General features: G+C 49.6%; 1 protein-coding gene across 2 annotated transcripts in view; it reads left to right on the top strand.

Annotated features, from left to right (window-relative positions):
- SLC22A5 (solute carrier family 22 member 5) overlaps window positions 1–18,475 on the top strand; it is a 28,224-nt gene that overhangs the window by 5,007 nt on the left and 4,742 nt on the right. For both annotated transcript variants that reach the window (XM_028103656.2, XM_028103658.1), the window contains exons 2-10: window positions 2,076–2,179; window positions 8,021–8,175; window positions 9,109–9,280; window positions 10,690–10,816; window positions 12,716–12,816; window positions 14,494–14,708; window positions 16,165–16,347; window positions 17,579–17,714; window positions 18,358–18,465. In XM_028103656.2, the coding sequence (XP_027959457.1) occupies window positions 2,076–2,179; window positions 8,021–8,175; window positions 9,109–9,280; window positions 10,690–10,816; window positions 12,716–12,816; window positions 14,494–14,708; window positions 16,165–16,347; window positions 17,579–17,714; window positions 18,358–18,445 (1,281 nt within the window). In that variant the 3' untranslated portion in view covers window positions 18,446–18,465. The remainder of the gene's footprint in view (window positions 1–2,075; window positions 2,180–8,020; window positions 8,176–9,108; window positions 9,281–10,689; window positions 10,817–12,715; window positions 12,817–14,493; window positions 14,709–16,164; window positions 16,348–17,578; window positions 17,715–18,357; window positions 18,466–18,475) is intronic.

Raw genomic sequence — 18,475 nt, forward strand, 5'->3', positions numbered from 1 at the left:
TGCAAAGCATAGTCTGTCCCGGTTTTGGGTAGCACCCAGAATTCCCTACCAGCCTGTACTGGGGGACCTGACGTTGTCAGGGGAGGGGACTGTAGAAGCCCCTGTGGGTTTGTAGTCCGGCTGAGGTACATGAGTCCCCAGCCCTCGTGGGAGTCCCGATGAGAAGCAGCTCTGACCCTTTCTTCAATTTTTCATCTCTGTTCCTACAAAAATTAATGCATGCTGGCTGGAAGTGGGTCTCATCATAGTAGAGTGGTAGCTATAATCTGGCCCCGAAAGCTCTGCCTAACACTCTACCTAACACCAAAGGCCGATACCCCATCACCACGTCCCCCAGCTCTGACTCCCTGGCCACTCCCATCCTGACTATTTATTTATTTATTTATTTATTTGACAGAGAGGGAAAGCACAAGCAGGGGGAGGGGCAGAGGGAGAAGCGGGCTCCCCACTGAGCAAGGAGCCAGACGTGGGGCTCTATCCCAGGACCGTGGGATCATGACCTGAGCTGGAGGCAGACGCTTAACCCACTGAGCCACCCAGGCGCCCATCCCATCCTGACTTTAGCAGCCATGTCTGTATGGGGGCTGCCCTAGGAGCACTCACCCTTCTAGAAGAGAGTTGGTGTCTAGGTGCTAGCACCACCGAGGCTGCAGAGGTTGGAGGGCAGCTGTAGCCTGAGTACTCAGGCATTGGTGCTCCAATATTCTTGCCTCCTGCTAATCTGAACTTTCTCTAGATTTGAATTTGAGATCTCTACCTCTTCCTTGTGGAGATTCTCAGCCCATCCAAGATTTATTCCAGAATGAAGAGTCAGCTATGTGGCTAAGTGATCCTTACCATCAGCTGCGGGGGTTCTTCATGTCCACCCTGGGGACTGCTTCCCACCCCTCTCAGGTGCCCGGAGGCTCTGTGCACACACCACCCAGCAGGGAAGCAGACTTGTTTTTCTCTCTGTCACTGGCCTGAAAGAAATGCTTTCTTGGAAGCCGCACATTCCCCCTGCCTCTGTGACTGGGGAGCCAGCAAGCTCCACAGAGTATAGGCCAGCAGCCTGGCACCAGGCAGGCCAGGGTCTGAATTCTCTGGAGGGCAGCCTTCTTCATGATTACTGAGCACCATCTCTCTGTTCTGGGAAACATTTTTCCGGGAACCACCAAGCTTCTTGTTTTGGCTTTTCTTCCCTTTTTTGGCTCCTTGTTAGGCTGGGGCGACCCAGCGTCTGAATGTTCAGCTGCTTCCCCCTGCCTGCAGACCTCTTTTCATGGGAACTGCACATTGAGAGCTGGAAACTCGAGCAGTTCACCCTGTTCCGACCCCCATCCCTGTTTTATACTTGGGGAAAAAGGCAAAATGGGGGGGAAATCTTGTTTGACGTTGGATAACCAGTTAACAGTGGAGTAGAAGCTAAACCCAGTTTCTTGACTCCTAGTTCAGAGCTCTTGGCTGTAACTGGGCCTAGTGTTGTGGTCACAGCATCAGTGATCCCAGCTGTAAATGTCACCTGAGTGTCCCACGGCTCATTGGCTCAGAGTGGGGGCCCAAACAGAACCGCAAGAACAGATCCAGATGGTGCATCCCAGGCCCTCTGGCCTCAGTCCCTTGCTAGATGCCTGGACTCTTAGAGTCCCAGAGCCCTGCTCTAGAACCATTCCTTGTGCCATTCCTGTCAATGGCCTGAAGCCCACTGAAAGGGTACCCTGCCCCGTCCACAGCCCTGGGCTTCCCCTGGATTCTTAGAAGCAACCATGAAAGGCCTCACCTTCTCTTGGATTGACAGATGGGCACTGTCCTTGCTCCCTACCTATCCTCCCTTCTCCAACTGGTAGCAAAACAATGGAGCTGAAAGCTATGAAAATCAGGATGGGAGGGGGCCCACTCTCCCTGTGAAGGGGGAAGCTTTCTGCTTTGCTGTCCACACAGGCCTTTGCCTGCCTGCATGAGCTCACGTACCCATGCAGTAATGTAAACAGAGCCTGCAGGGATATAGGATATTCTCATTTCATTTTCCAAGAGGCCATAAATTTAAAACATTTAACAAAAGAAGTAAGTGATACGTCTCTTTGCTCCCCTTACAGTGGAACCTGGTGTGTGAGGACGACTGGAAGGCCCCACTCATGGTCTCCTTGTTTTTCGTGGGTGTGCTGGTGGGCTCCTTCATTTCGGGGCAGCTCTCAGACAGGTAAGGTGGGTGTCTCTCTGCTGCAGCTGCAGGGGACTACAGCACCAATCAAGGAGCACGTATGTGCCTGAGTCTTGACTTCAGATGGTAGTGCTCTCTCGGCACAGGGCCTTGTGTTTTAGAAGGAGAGGAAGCGGTGTCTATAGTATAGATTCCATACCAAGTAAAGAGAGCCAACAACCTTTTCTCCCTCATTCTTGCTGAGCAGAACAACCTGAGCTACATGTATCCATAATCCAGTTGACCAGGAAATATGTCATGATTCACTTGTACCAGCCTGTTGGCCTTCCCTAGGTGACTCTTTCATGGGAGAGGTAGACACCACACACACTCAGATGAACTTTGTTGACGATCTTAAGGCATCCCATGAATGGCCACCTCTGTATTCCCCAAACCGTCATTCTCTCTGCATGATGAGAGGAGATCTTACTGGCCAGCAGTTGTGTAATGGGCAGAACTCTTGTGTTCACAGGGCTGGTGCCCCTTAGCTTATAGCTTATAGTACCTACTTGACAGCAAGCAAGACATGTGCTGTTTTGACCTGTAAGCAGGGTATTTATATAATTCCAAGGCTTTTAACTCAAGTTCCTTTCGTGGCTTAAGGAGTTCATCTACTCTTGAAATTATATGCAAAATTTTAGAGATTGTATATGAACATTTTTTTTCTATAGAAAGGTCCATAGTTTCCCTGAAGTTCTCAGAGGGGTCCATTATGTGGTATCTTCCTACCCCAGGGCTCCAGGGTCTGTTGGAGAAGCCCACGGTGAGAAGAGTAGCCTTCACCAAGGTCCTTGGCGTACTGGATCACCCAGCGGAGTCCCAGCATCCTCCTAGCTGGTTGGGGTCTAACAGAGAAGTTCAGGATGAGAATGTCATCCTACTTTAAGAACAAACTTATATTATCCCGGAGCACAAACTCAGGTGATGTCCTGGCATGTTTATAGATTATTGTCTTTACCTGAGAATCCATTCCTCATGAGAAGTATATACATTTCTCACTAGATTTGTGTTTCCCAAGTGTCATCTAGCCATTAGAAAAGTGACAAATTCTTGCAGTCACCAGTGAGCATTTAAGAGTCAAGTAGGCCATGACCGCTGATTGACAATTCTAGACAAGACTGAGCCACGTGCCCTTTCAGGGGAAAGACCTTTGCTTCCTGAGATCCTTAATCTAGCAGCAAGCATCAGTTGATTACTTATATTTATCTAACAAACATATAGCACTTAATATATGCCAGCCACTCTTAATAAGCACTGTACAAATTTAAAGGAAAGAAAAACAAATAATCGCATAATAACCCTATGAAGTAGGAAGTATTATTACTCTCATTTTACAGGTGGGGAAAATGAAACCCAGAGGAGTTAAATGACTTGCATAGTCCCAAAGCCAGCAAGTGGCAGAGGTAGGATTTAGGCCCAAAGAGTCTTGACCCTCTGTTCTCGGGCCATGCTCCCCTAGAACTTGCCTTCTAGCAAGGCAGAATGTATTAAACAACTAATTGAAGGGTATACTTGTCCTTCAGGGTGTATGCAACACAGAGAAGTACAGGATGCTAAGAGAGGGTCTGATGGAGGAGGCCCAGAGAAGGCACCCTGAGAAGGTGAAGTATGTGCTGGGAGTGCAAAGAAGAATAGGAATCAGCCACCAGTAAAGGGGTGGAGAGACAAGCATTGTGGGCAAAAAAAGCTGTACTTAATTAAGCCTCGGCTCACTTTAGAAACTGGAAAAAAGTCCTCTGGAGTGGAGGTGTGGAGAGTGAGAGAGAGGAAGCAGGTGAGGCAGATGGAGGCCCAAGCAGGAGAGCAGGCCGGGCTTAGCTGATGATAGGTAGGAGTTTGTGCTTTAGTCACAGAGCAGTGGGGAGCTATTGAGAGTTTTATAAAGCAGGAGTGTGGTGTAATCAGATTTATATTTTTTTAATGACTATCTGATAACTTTGCAGAGAAAGTATTGAAAGGGAGAAAGAGGGGTTGTGGAGAGACCAATTAAGAGGCTGTCACAATAATTTATGTGGGAAATGATGATGGTTTGGACTAGGCTGACAGTGGTAGAAATGGAGAAGAGAGGTAGGAGATCCAACCAACAGGACTTGGCTGTGGGTTGGATGTGGGAAGTGAGGGAAAATTTCGGGCCTATACAGCCGAGCTGATGACGATGCCCCTCTCTAAGACAAGGAGCTCTGGAAGAAGATCATGTTTGTAGGAGAAGATGCAGAGCTCAGTTTGAATGTATTGAATTTGGGGTGACTATAAGAGTACTAAATGGATGAAGTGAGCCTGCAGTTGGATGTGTGACCCTGGTGTTCCATGAAATGTGTAGGCTGGAGATATACATTTGGGAATTGTCAGCTCCATAGGACCCTCAACAAAGCATCCAGAGCGTGGAAGAGATTGCCCGGAGAGAGTGTAGAATGAGGAGGGGCTGCCCAGGACAGAGCTTTGAGACCTTCCAGTTGGGCTGCTGGGAGATCCCTATCACAGGGTTGAGTGGCAGCTGAAAGAGGAATTTCCTTGATGTGAAAATCAAGGAGGAGGTGCCCCAAGTTCAAAGTTGAAACTCAATGCATTTTTCTGGGTCAGCTCTGTCATGGGTTAGGCAGACCTTTGTGGGCTAGCCTGAGAACCTGATTACCATGAACACGGTGATTGCCTGAGGAAAGTGTTTCATTTCCACAGATCTGATCCTAAGGAAACACTAGAAGCAAAATTAATGAGTATGTTGAGGACCACCTTAGTCTTCTGAAGGACAAGTACAGTGTTTTACAAACCCTCTAGAAATCTCATCAGCAGACTTCTCTTAAGTAGGGCATCTAAGTCAAGGAAATGAAGTAGCTAAAAGTGTGGCTGTTCTGGCTAAGGCCCTCCCTTCATCTCCCAGCATCACCCCACAAGCTTGGCGACACCCCCATGGAAGGCACCGGATTCCATGGGATGGACAGTTTCTGATCTCATTACTTCTAAGTAAGCTGGCTCAAAAACCTAGGCCAAACAAATGACCTCAGCAGAAGATTCATACCTCAACTTGTCTGGGATATCCACAGTCACTTTTCGTTTAGGGCAAAGATCAATAAGCCTGAAATTCAAGAGCAGTGAAAATAATCCTAGGCAGTCACCACATTTTATCTGACCTTACTGAATTACCGTTTCGTGCATGAATTACAAGAGGGGCATAGCCCTGGGAAGAGGTAGACTGGTACTTACTGTTTTTGTAAGCACATGTGTGGTTGACATTTTGTTGACAAACTTTAAAAGTGAGCATTTCTGAGCCCAACCCCAGACTGGGTTGCTAAGGACTGGTGCTATATAAGGATTCACTGGGTCTTTCTTTTTCTTACCATCCATCCCAGGGAGCCCATGGGAAGGGAAGGCGTGGGGAGCGGTCACGCCTATCTCCCTGTAGGAAGGGACCTTCCCTTGGTTGGCGTGTTGGGCACTCTTGTTATAGAATAATGCAGGGAAACTTGGTGTCCTTCTAGACAGGGTTTCTCAACCTTGGCACTGTTGACATTTTAAGCCAGAGAATTCTGTGTTATGGGACACTATCCTGGACATTTTAGGATGTTTAGAACACCTCCAACTTCTACCTACTAGATGCTAGTAGCACCAAAAACAAACAAAAAACCTGTTTCAGGGGAGAGAAGCGTCAGACTCTTTAACGTGGCAACAAGGCCTTTTGCAGGTTGGTCCCCACCCAACCCCTGCAGTCTAATGTTGAACAGCTGACGCCAGTGACGCTGGCTGCTATCTGTGCATGTCTTCATGCCCCCTCCAGCCGCGCTTGTGTGTGTTCTTCCCAGCATTCCCCAACCACTCCTGTGACCTTCCTTGACCATGAAGGCTAACTCAGGGTCCCCGGTTTATATTACCCTGCTTCCTTGTGCCTTTTCTTCATAGCACCTGTCAGAAATTGGTAAATAAAAGGTGTTATCGTATGTAATGTTGGTCCCCTCCACTATATACCCAATATCATCAAAAGCTTTGTCCCTATTGCATACTCCCCCTCCTCAATAATAACTTCTTTGGGCTTTATCTCAGTGTCTGGTCATCAGGGAGACCTTCCCTGAATGCCCACGTCCCCAACCCCTGCTCCCAGGCCAGGGTAGTTTCCTTGGTCGTGTCTCTTGTGAACCTGGGCACCGGTCCTTCAGTGTGCTTCTGTCAGTGTGTGATTGCACGTTCAGTAGTAGGGTTGTTTGATGAGAATATGATTCCTGTCTGTCTTACCACCTGTAGGCTCTAAGCCCCTTGTGGGTAGAAACAAGAGTGTTGGTCTGGGTTTTATAATTCACCTATATCCCTAGTGCCTAGTATATAACTGAGGTTCAAATATACATTCATTGAGTGAAAATGGGTGTCAGCCAGCCCTGGCCACAGTCAGGCGGAACCTGCTAGGCTGAGTGAAGTACATTGACTTGTTTCTCCCTGACTATGACACTATCTTTAAAACAGATGAAACCCACAAAAAAAAACCAACATTTATTTTTTTTTTAAGATTTTTATTTATTTATTTGACAGAGAGAGAGACAGCGAGAGAGGGAACACAGCATAGGGAGTGGGAGAGGGAGAAGAATGCTCCCCACTGAGCAGGGAACCCAACGTGGGGCTCTATCCCAGGACCCCGGGATCATGACCTGAGCCAAAGGCAGATGCTTAATGACTGAGCCACCCAGGTGCCCCAAAAACCAACATTAAAAAAAAATTTTTTTTAATGAACACATACAGAAAACCACACAGAGCAAATGTATGGGTTGATGAATTATTCCAGGGAAATAACCTTGTAATTACCACCAAGTCAAGAAATGGAACCTTGCTGGCCACCAAGGAGCCCTGTGCACATGTCGCATCCCAGGTACCACAGCCTCCCCCTCCCCCGCCGCATAATTAGCCACCAGCCTGGCAGTTACAGTAATCACTTGTGGGGGTTTTGCAGTTTTATTATCCAGATGTATATCCTTAAACACAAGTTTAGTCTTGCCCACTTAAAAATTTTTGATAAGTTTTTGTGGGATTGATGAAGGGATTCTTCCTCCATCCTTTTCTTTGCCAGACATTTTATCTTTTGCACCCAGGGCTGTTCCACTGCAGAATTTCCCAGGCTGGATTTTGCTGATTGCATACTCATGGTGCAGTTCAGCATCTTCCTCCTTTCTCTGCGTTTCCTGCAAATTGGTGGCTGGATCTGGAGACTTCATCAGATCCAGGTTCATACCCCTTAGCAAGACTAGGAATCATGCTAATTCAGTTATTTCCTCATGAAAAGACTGTTAGCAATCACTGAAACATAATGCCTCAACATAATGCCCATTTATTGAGGAATATAAAATGGTGATATTCTAATTTTATCACTTCTTTTTCATTTAATAGTTGGAATACTTTTATAAAATGATATTTTCCCTCATCCATTATTGGTTCCTGTTCAGATACTTTACATGGGAATTTCAGGACAAGTGTTTCTTTCCCTCTGTTTACCAGTCTTCATTTAAAATGACTTGTTTCTCTATCATTCTCCAAAATAAACCAGTTCTTTAAAAAAAAAACCATTATGAATGTATGGATTTAAGTATAGTGGATGCATTTCAGTGCCTTGCAATCATTATCGTAATTCTGGCACTACCATGAGGGCAATCCTAGTGCCTGGGCTGCACATTGATCCTGGGGATGGCGGGGCGGGGGGGCGAGTAACAGGCCCAGGACTGGGGACGGGGACTGTCCATGCCCTGTGCCCTGGTGGCATCATCCATGACCCCTCCCTGGATGGCTCTGGGGAAAGTCCCTCTTGGTAGGGCCCATTTCTGCTGCCTTCTCCCAGCTGGATCTCTGTCACTCTCTTTTCCTTCCCAGGTTTGGTCGGAAGAACGTGCTCTTTGTGACCATGGGCATGCAGACGGGCTTCAGCTTTCTGCAGATCTTCTCGAAGAACTTTGAGATGTTTACTGTGCTGTTTGTCCTTGTGGGCATGGGCCAGATCTCCAACTATGTGGCAGCATTTGTCCTGGGTATGGCCAACAAGTTGGAGTTGAGTACTTGATCCTGTGTTTCACCGTCACCCCACCATCCACTCTCTAGAGACGGCTGTGTGTCCCTCAAGGGGAAGTGGTCATTAGCAACACCAACCAAGGCTATGTGGTGAACCCAGTTTGCCCAGCTTTGAGTCCCCAGGAGCACAACAGCCCGAGTTCCAGATCTTTTCTGGTCTCCTTAGTATTCAGTAGCCATTTTACTAGAATTCACCCAAGATCATCAATGAAAAAACGGGCTGAGGTTGCTAAGGAAAGATAAAGACATGATATGAGGAGCAGGGACCACAAATGGCAGGCTCATCAAGGAAGAAAGCTGCCTCTTCTGCAAAGCATTGTGTCCTCTGAAACTAGCAATAATGAACTGATACGATTGGACTTGAGTCTCAAGACCTTAAGAGTTTTAATTCCAAATACACACTGTGGGGCTTTGGCTTGTTCTCACTCAAGAGTCATCAGTCTCACTGTTTGGTGGAATCTCACTCTAGCTTATTGGTCTTTGGGTTCCTTGGGTTGTATGTTGAAAGGACTATTTCCTTCTCTTCACATCTAATAGAATAATCTTTTTAAAAGAATATTTCCTTGAGCCCACGTGTATGTCCTTCATGATGACTTCCCCTTTCATAAATAATTCCTCACGTGAGGATTACACTTTGAGGCCTCACGTGGCATCTTTAGCATATGGCTTGGGGAAGTGATGAAATTTGCAAGGTGGAACCGTCCCTGGGAAGCCTAAGAGGTCCCAGGGGGGCACCCCCAGCAGGTGTTCGGCCTGCAGCAGGTTCAGAATCCCATCCCTCCCTAGGGCGGGGCTGCTCCCTTTCCTGTATGTTGAGAATCATACAAGAGAAGATGAGTGACGAAATGACCTAAACGAAAGGACTAATATGCCTCCTCCCTTGTTTCGAACAGGAACAGAAATTCTTGGCAAGCCAGTTCGTATTCTGTTCTCCACGTTAGGAGTGTGCATATTTTACGCGTTTGGCTACATGCTGCTGCCGCTGTTTGCTTACTTCATCCGAGATTGGCGGATGCTGCTGCTGGCGCTCACGGCGCCCGGGGTGCTGTGTGTGGCCCTCTGGTGGTGAGTGTCGCCTGCGTCCAGCCGCGCCCACCAGCAGGTGTCTTCTGTTCGGCCTTCACTAGGGGGCAGCAGCAAGCCGCAGAGCCCTACCCGGGCTTCCAGAGCCTGGAAGCAGAAATTCTTTGTAAGTCATTTCGGAACGCTTTCTCCACACTCAGAAGAACCAAAAAGAAAACAGCACGAAATCCGCAGATATCAGCAGACTTGTTCTCAGGCCTCTGCTGGGCGGATCAACGTGCAGGGAGAGGAAGTAGTAGCTGAGAGCTGATGGGGTCTAGCCTGACCTTCAGGAATCTATGGGACAGACAAGACAGCTTAGGCCCTGGTTCTGGCTGTGTGTTCCTGAGGCCCCAGGCCACAGGTGCTGAGAGAAGAGGGAGAGCACTGGAAGTGAGAGTCCTCTGGGTGGCTCCACAGAGGACGCCAGGCTCATGGGCCTCCCAAGATAGAGGAGTTAGGCAAGCAGAGAGGGGGCCTTCCTTACCAAGAGAGGGAACACAGCAGAGAGGCTGAGGTGGGAATCACACCTTGCAGGTGGGGTTGTTGAGATCATGGCTCCCCTCAGAGCTGAGAGCATTTCAGAGCATAGTGGGAGAGGACACAGAACACAGCATGGGGGCGGGGGGCCTGGGTGGCTCAGTCATTAAGCGTCTGCCTTCGGCTCAGGTCATGATCCCAGAGTCCTGGGATCGAGCCCCACGTCCGGCTCCCTGCCCCACAGGAAGCCTGCTTCTCCCTCTCCCACTCCCCCTGCTTGTGTTCCCTCTCTCGCTGTGTCTCTCTCTGTCAAATAAATAAATAAAATCTTAAAAAAAACCCAAAAACACAGCATGGGTCCTGGTCATGACCAAAGGGCAGGGGCCATCTAGTGAGGTAGAAAATAAAGATCCACAAAGTCTCTAAGTCCCAGGGGCTTTGATAAACATAGGTAGGGGGTCTGACAAGTCACTTAGGTGGATCCGGGATCGGGAGTGAGGAAAAACTACAGGCTAAGAGGCCAGTGCAGCAGCTTCTGTGGATGCTGGGGCCAAACAGGAGAGTACAGCGGGGCAAGGGCAAGGCTGGCCTGCACCCGCCACAGAAGCCAGGCATCAGGAGCCTGCTTGTGCCTGTCTCTTCAGTGTCCAGCAGGTGGCACCACCGCTCTTCAGAAATGGAGGTGGCCAGCCTGAAGAGGAATCCCAACCTGGTGTGCAGGCCCCTCTAAATTTTGCGCACTCCAGGGTACTCAGAAGCTCACACTTTGGATCATTAGTGGGTATGGTGTGAACCATCTCTTTGCTTGGTCTGGAAACACCAGACATTCCCAAACCCATGTCTGGTTCTAAAACCCCATTTCCCACCTCCACAGGCTACACCTGGTCTGTTGGGCAGGATGGTCTCAGTGAGATGGCTCCTTGTACTTCCAGGTTCATCCCTGAGTCCCCCCGATGGCTCATCTCTCAGGGACGACTTAAAGAGGCAGAGGTGATCATCCGCAACGCTGCCAAAATGAATGGGATTGTTGCACCCTCAACTATCTTCGAGTCAAGTGAGGTAAGCACTGCAAGGGAGCTGGTGGGAGGGTCTCAGTGACCATGATTTTAGGACAGCACCATGCAGGAGCCCAGCCCTCTCCCTGCCTGAGCCCCAGCTGCCCCTGAGCAGGCCCTGTTAAAATTCACAAGTTGGGGAGAAGGCACCAACTGTCTAAATCTCTTTCACCTTTCCCGTGGGTTTTAAGTTGTCATACTTTACGTATTTTTTTTTTTTAAGATTTTATTTATTTGAGAGAGAAAGAATGAGAGACAGAGAGCATGAGAGGGAGGAGGGTCAGAGGGAGAAGCAGACTCCCTGCCGAGCAGGGAGCCTGATGCGGGACTCGATCCCGGGACTCCAGGATCATGACCTGAACTGAGGCAGTCGCTTAACCGACTGAGCCACCCAGGCACCCTATGTAATGCTTTTCTAGGCAATCTTATTATAGTTAAACAATTAATTTGAATAACACTCTTTCTGAGTAATAGGCCTTTCGTGAAGTTGGCATTGTGGGAAATCACTGTTTCTTATGTCTTATGTAGTTTCTTATCTTAAAGAAATATAGTACGTAAAATATGAAGCAGAAATAGATTTGGAGTTAGAAATGTTCCGTCTCCTTCCACTCACCAATCGTTAATCATTGCATATGCTCTTGGAGCCAGGTCCTTCTTGATATCTGCCCCTTCCCCCACCCCACCCCTCTTGCAAACCCTGTTCTCATGCACCATGAGTAATTTCCTGGCTCTGCCTGATTCCTGGGTCTCGCTTCTCCTTCCTGTTCCCTCTCCCTCCACCCTCTACAGCAGGCAGTTTTTCTTAGTCTCCTGACTACTACCACAGGAGATTAGAAATTGTAATTGCTGGCTGAAGGGCCTTTGGAATGTGTCTCTGATCTGATGGGAAGACAAGGAACCGGCTGTGAGAACGGCCACCAGCCGTTGTACTGAAGTGTGTGTGCAGAAGGAACGTGAGAGACGCTTGGGATTCGGGATGCAGACCCAGGGCTTAGGAGAGGGAGCCCGGTTACTAGAGGCATCAGAGCATCTGTGGCTTGGGCCCTGCTGGCCTCACAGTTAAGTGCTGGCTTGGCAACAGCTCCCACTCAGCATGTCCTGGAAGGGGCTTTAGAGCACAGACATCAGGGTGAGGAGGAGGTAGGGAGGGCTTTTAAGTGTGGTGGCCTTGGTGGCTTTTCAGTGGGGGGTCAGTCTGGGTGAACCCAGAACCCCACTGGCGTCTTTGAGGAAATGAGGCTATTTCAGGGGCTCCATTAAGTCAAAAGTTGACCTCTTGTTGAACTGCTAACTCGAGAAAAACAAACTCCAAAGCTGGGTTTGCTTAAGAAAGCAACATCAGTGTGTTTAGACGTGTGGTTTATTAATGTTCTTGGCTGTGCCAAATTTCATAGGAAGTTACTCTGGGTGAAGCTGAGGTCAATTTTCCTGTTTTTCTATCTGAAATTTTTTTCCTTGGAAGTAGACCAGTAACTACATGGTATGAGGACTCAAAACATTAATTCTTTTAAAATATCAGATCGATAAACTGCACAGCCAGTTTCTCTCTCTGACCCAGAGGGCGGGGAGCCAGCCTTGGGAAGGAATGCTCAGAGGCCTCCCTGGAATGTGGCCACTGATGGAGGCTGGAGGTGGGGCCGAGAGGGAGCTGTTGGCTTGGGCCTCCGTCTTGGCTGCCTCCCCTGAGGGACTGGTCACCTACTTTTCCTCCTTATTCTCGTTCACTAATGGGTCATTGACACGTCCTGGGGAAGCCTTCCCCAGCTCAAGATATACTCACCGTACTTACTCTTCTTTTCAAGAAAGAAACAAAACACTCGGCAACTCGGAGATGCAGGGTTTCGGGTATATTGTTAGGTCCTCGGGTCTCGAGACTCTCCCTCCCATGTCCTTGTTCGTGCAGCTGCAAGACCTGAGTTCCGAGAAGCAGCCGTCCCACAGCATTCTGGATCTGCTTCGAACCCGGAATATCCGAATGGTCACCATCATGTCCATAATTCTGTGGTGCGTAAGTGAGACCTACCTGACGCTTCCAGACAAAGCCTCTGGCAGTGGCTGCCAGGCCTCTCCTTTGCAGATGTGTCTCAGACCAAAACTGAGAGCCTGTGTCATCAAAAAGTAGAAAGGATCTTCCTTACAATGAAAGAAGTAGGCGTAGCATAATCTGAGCTTCATGGAATCTCAGAAAAGGAGTATGAAATCTGTTGGATCTGGGGGAAGCTATGGAGTCTTTGGGGAATCCTTCCAGGTCCTGAGGCAGATCCTTGGTCACTGTGGGCCCTAGTTTGTTTCTGTCCTCTGTTCCTCAGACAGTGACTGAAGAAGACAGGGAGGCCTTTCAGAAGGATCTAAGTGAAGCCATTTTGTCCTTTCCATTACAGAGACTGCTAAGTACTGTCTGGAAATGTGGCAGCAGGATATCCTCCCTCTGGGATGTTCAGAGACTGCCCTGGAGGCAGGGCCATGGCCTAGATGTCCTCCTCAGGCTCCTTCTTATGAGGCATTTTGCCAAGTGTGTCAGGAGGGCACTTATGAGGTACCAGAGAGAGGGGACAGAGCCTAGTGCCTCAGTAGCATTTGCTCAGTGGCCAGACCTGGGGATTCTTACGAGAATACCTGAGCCTGCTGGGTGACAAAAGCAGACTTCATCTCCGAGTCCTTATTACTAGAGTCATCCAGCTTTGGAGCAGCCAGCTCTTTGGCTCACTGGGGGGTACTGTGAGTCACCCATTTCCAAGGAATGGCCCAGGATCCCTCCGGGCAGTGCACCACCCTTGCGTTGCCCTCAGACAGGACCAGTATTCAGCCTGCACCACAGACTGGCAAGCCTGTGATGAGTCACCTATTCTGTGGTTCACCCAGGTGTTCCTCTAGCTCTGGATTCCCCAGGGACTCCTGGACACTCCCTTTCCCCTGATGGTACCAGCTGTGGTTTCAATGTGCAGATAAGCTCAAAGCCTTCTAATTCATAAAGGTGTGGTTTGCCAAAGAGGGTTGGTCATCAGCAGAGAGAGTGCCTGCTAGGGTCAGGGTCCAGGCCTGGGACGCTGGCAAGCATGCAGATGAGAGATGACGTGTCCCCACCATTGGGAGCCCCTCCTCTTCTTCACGAGTACAGTGGGGTTGGGGTCCAGTGCCTCTGTCCAGCCTCCTCCTGGCTGGTTGCCACAGACCGAAGGTCTGCTGGGGTGGTCTTTCTCCAGATGTTTGACCTAATGATTGTTCCTTATTTCACCCCATCCCTCCAGTCCTGTCACACCCCACTCGATACCAGCCTCCGCACTCATTCCCTCCTTCCTTCTGCAGTTGCTGGATTTGGGGAGGGTCAGAGGGTAGGGAAGTAGCTTTTGTAGGTGCTTCAGTTAGGGTTTTTAAAGCCAAAAGGCAGATTGGAAGCTGTTATTGGGCTTGTGGGGCGGTTTTCAACAAAGTAAATCTGTCTGAACAATATAAGCCTTTTTGCTGGGACACTGTATTGGGAATGCTCTGATATTGCTCTGGCCCAGAGTTAACATGGAGTTGGGAGGAAATTCTCTTTTGTCCTAAGAAGACTCGAGGTTAAATCTGCTGTCCTGGTAAGGATAGTTTTGAATTTCCTGCAGTAATTGTATTTTAATAGTTGTTCGGGTTGGGAGGCACAGGGCTGCTGCTTCTCCAGCTTCTCCCTGTGCTCTCTTTCAGGATAACCATATCAGTGGGCTATTTCGGGCTCTCCCTCGACACTCCAAACTTGCATGGGGACATCTACGTGAACTGCTTCCTTTTGGCAGTGGTTGAAGTCCCTGCGTACTTGCTGGCCTGGCTGCTGCTGCAGCACCTGCCCCGGCGCTATTCCATGGCCACGGCCCTCTTCCTGGGCGGCAGCGTTCTCCTCTCTGTGCAGCTGGTGCCCCCAGGTAGGCACGCTGTGCACCTGCGGCCTGGGGCTTTCACGAGCCCCTCATCCTCTACCAGGCCGTCTCCCCCAATTCATAAAGAAAATAAAATCATACTATGACACCTCACTTGCATATCTGCATCCTTCACCCAAAAGAAATATAAATAAATAAAAGAATCGAGAGAGTGTCTCCTGGAACCAGGCACTGGTCATGACCGGGCTTTGGGGGAGTGGTGAGAACAACCTTATAGGGCTGGTGGCTAATGTTACTCTCTGCCCAAATTAATGAGTGTGTACGTGTTTTTTCTCTGCAGGGTAAGAGGGAGGAAAGAGAGCCAAACCCATGGCATTTTAACCTGGACCTATTTTAGTCATTTATATATTCAGCGAGTAGCTCCAGAGTGCCTCTCTGGGCTAGGCACTGTGCTTGGGGCATGAAGTAATGACACAAAGTAAACAAGTCGGGCAGAACCCCAGGCCTTCCTAGAGCTCACACTCTAGTTTAGAAGACAACAGACAAGTATATAAAATGCTTAATATGGTGCAGACTGGGTCACCTTTTATCCTACCAATAAAGGAAGTTTATATAGAGCGGTCACGGACAGTGGCCCAGAAGAGGGGGGAGCAGAAACATAGATGAAATAAGGGGGAAAGCCATGAAAGGTCTCCAAGTAGAACGTTTCAGGCCAAAGAAAACAGCAGAAGCAGAGAGCCTGAGGGGAGGGCATACCCCTGGCGTGTCTGAGGAGGAAGAGGGAGCAGGAAGAGATGAAGGAAGGGAGAAGGGAGGGGCTGGGAACAGTGTGGTTCTCACGGGCCACAGATGGGTGGGAGGTGGCCCTTTTCCACAATTCACAGGACAGCTGGTGGACCCTCCTATTCCATTATGGTGCCCAGAGCTGTCATACACATGGGTTTGGGGGTGATCGTGTGTGGGCCCCTGAGCCTGGCAGCACTGTGCCCAGGAACAGCCCCCGCTGCAGCCTGGCAGGGGAGTCCATCAGGGTACACACAGGTTTACCCCAGAGCAGGGCAGCTCGGAGGATCGTTCCTGGGGTCTGCTGGCCTGTGAATTGTTGAGGTCTGAGTAGAGGGAAACTCCCATTCATCCACAGGTCCTTCATTAATTCCACAGTGCATGCAGAGTGCGGTTCTGGGGTGCCACCCGAACCCTTGACAGGCATGTCTTTGATGACTTGGGGCCTGGAGCAGCTTTACTTGGGCTGTTGAGGGCTCACCTTGGTGGTCTGTAGGCTGAGGAGAAGGATGTGTCCTCACATAGCTGTGGGTCCCAGCCTCCTCTCAGTAATCAACTTGGAGGGACATCTTGGCTACAGCCACTTATCCCACAGTAGGACATCAGAGGAACTGTCCCCCACATCCCAGAAAGGAGAAAGTATGTTTGCTTCGGGCACCCCCTGGTAGCCGCGTAGCGTGAGCTGGTGCCTTTCACTCTCTTCCCTTTTCCTCTCCAGGTTTGTATTACTTGGCCACCGTCCTGGTGATGGTGGGCAAGTTTGGAGTCACTGCTGCCTTTTCCATGGTGTACGTGTACACGGCTGAGCTGTACCCCACCGTGGTGAGAAACATGGGCGTGGGGGTCAGCTCCACCGCATCCCGCCTGGGCAGCATCCTGTCTCCCTACTTCGTTTACCTCGGTGAGTGCTGGGGGCTGAGGGCACGTGGGAGGGTGGGGTGCAAGCACTGCAGGCCCTTACCGTGAGCCATGGGGGGCCGTGAACAGCAAAGCCGGCACCCACAGCAAACGGGATCCATCCAGGACTGGATCTGTGCCTGGAGAGGCAGGTGTCCAGGCACACTGTGGAGGATGCACTCACTTGTATGTGGAAAACAACTTACAGACTAGCTGGGAATGGATGAGATGAGCAAGCAGAGGGTTGTGTTTCTGTCTTAGCCATCCCAGGCCTTCCATCAGAGGATTTGGTTTCTTTACCCTAAGAAACTGCACGGTGGTATCGGGAGCCCATGTACTTAATTGGAGAAATTTCCTCTTGGAATCAGAGTATAAAAGGAACATGGAAGGAAAGATGGCCATTCAAGAGGTCTGATGGGTTGAGGATTATTGTCATTTGGAGCACTTTGGTTTTATACTGTGTATAAATCTACCTTGTGCCATTTTTTTTGAAGATTGTATTTATTTATTTACTTATTAGAGAGTGAGAAAGGGTGAGAGTGCAAAGCAGGGGGAGTGGCAGGGAGAGGGAGAAGCAGACTCCCCACTGAGCAGGGAGCCCAATGTGGGGCTCGATCCCAGGACCCTGAGATCATGACCTGAGCTGAAGGCAGTTGCTTAACAGACTGAGCCACCCAGGCGCCCCTGCCTTGTGCCATTTTTATTCTTACTTGAAATTGTTTCCTCATGGCAGCTGCTGTTTCTGCCATGTCCCTTGCCAGCACATCTTTGGGGTGGGTTGGCAGCCACCTTGAAAGTACTCAGAACGTGTTGTGAACATATTACATGGATCTGACAAGCAGAAACACCATATCTGGCCTAAAGGCAAATCGAGCAAGTTGTGACCCAGCTGGAGAGGTGGAGGAGTTATTCCTGTCCCTGGATGAGAACCTTGAGTTCCGTGGAAACCCAGCATTGGGAAATAGGAATAGTAATCACGGCTCAGCCCCATCCCCCCGGTCTGCACCCCTTCGCTGCACCGTGAGGTGCCGCTGGACCTCTGGGCACTTCTGTGCCAGGTCTGTTCTGAGACCTGTCCCGGTGCCAGAGTCCAGTCTGGCAGCTCGGACTGTGGGAGAGGCTGAGGCCTAGGAGGCACGCGGTCTCTTTAAAAGAGTCCTGGGAGCACGGAGGGAGGGAGGGAGACCAAGTCTGACCGCATCCCTGGCGGGGTGGTTCTGTCTGCTTTGCCATAGGTGCCTACGACCGCTTCCTGCCCTACATTCTCATGGGGAGTCTGACCATCCTGACAGCCATTCTCACCTTGTTCCTCCCAGAGAGCTTCGGCACTCCCCTCCCGGACACCATTGACCAGATGCTGAGGGTCAAAGGGTAAGGTCGCTCTGGGTCGCGTTGTTGATGCACGGGGTCCGGGCCTGCCTGAGGATTCCCCACAAACTCACAGACATAGGTCAGGAATGGCAAGGTGCTTACAGACTGTCCCATCTGGTCTGACGCAGGCCACCGTGTCAGGGTGAACCTCTCAACCACTACACCAGCTCTCAGGCAGGAGAGACCAGGAGAAGCCGTTCAGAATCTGCTCCAAGATGTTTTTTCCCCTTAATGAGATAACCTCAGGTCTGGGTTTTGTTTGTCTGTTTAGAGACTGGTAGACATCTTTTTATTTTTTTTAAAGATTTTATTTATTTATTTGAGAGAGAGAAAGCACGAGAGGGAAGAGGGTCAGAGGGAGAAGCAGACTCCCCGCTGAGCAGGGAGCCTGATGCGGGACTCGATCCCGGGACTCCAGGATCATGACCTGAGCCGAAGGCAGTCGTTTAACCAACTGAGCCACCCAGGCGCCCTTTTTTTTTTTTTTTTTAAAGATTTTATTTATTTATTTGAGAGAGAGAAAGCACGAGAGGGAAGAGGGTCAGAGGGAGAAGCAGACTCCCCGCTGAGCAGGGAGCCCGTGAGACTGGTAGACATCTTTTTAAAGATTTGTTACTAACATTGGTTTTGCTTGTTTTTATAGAATAAAATACAGGCAAACTCCAGGCCACACAAGGATATTAAAAGACGGCGAAGAAAGCTCCACAGTCCTTAAAAGCACAGCCTTATAACACAACCTCCAGTGGGTGAGGTGAGGAGGG

The sequence above is a fragment of the Eumetopias jubatus genome, unplaced genomic scaffold, assembly GCF_037043125.1.
Source record: "Eumetopias jubatus isolate StellerSeaLion01/CBP00866 unplaced genomic scaffold, mEumJub1_p1.0 scaffold_5, whole genome shotgun sequence".
In the NCBI taxonomy this organism is placed as follows: domain Eukaryota; kingdom Metazoa; phylum Chordata; class Mammalia; order Carnivora; family Otariidae; genus Eumetopias; species Eumetopias jubatus.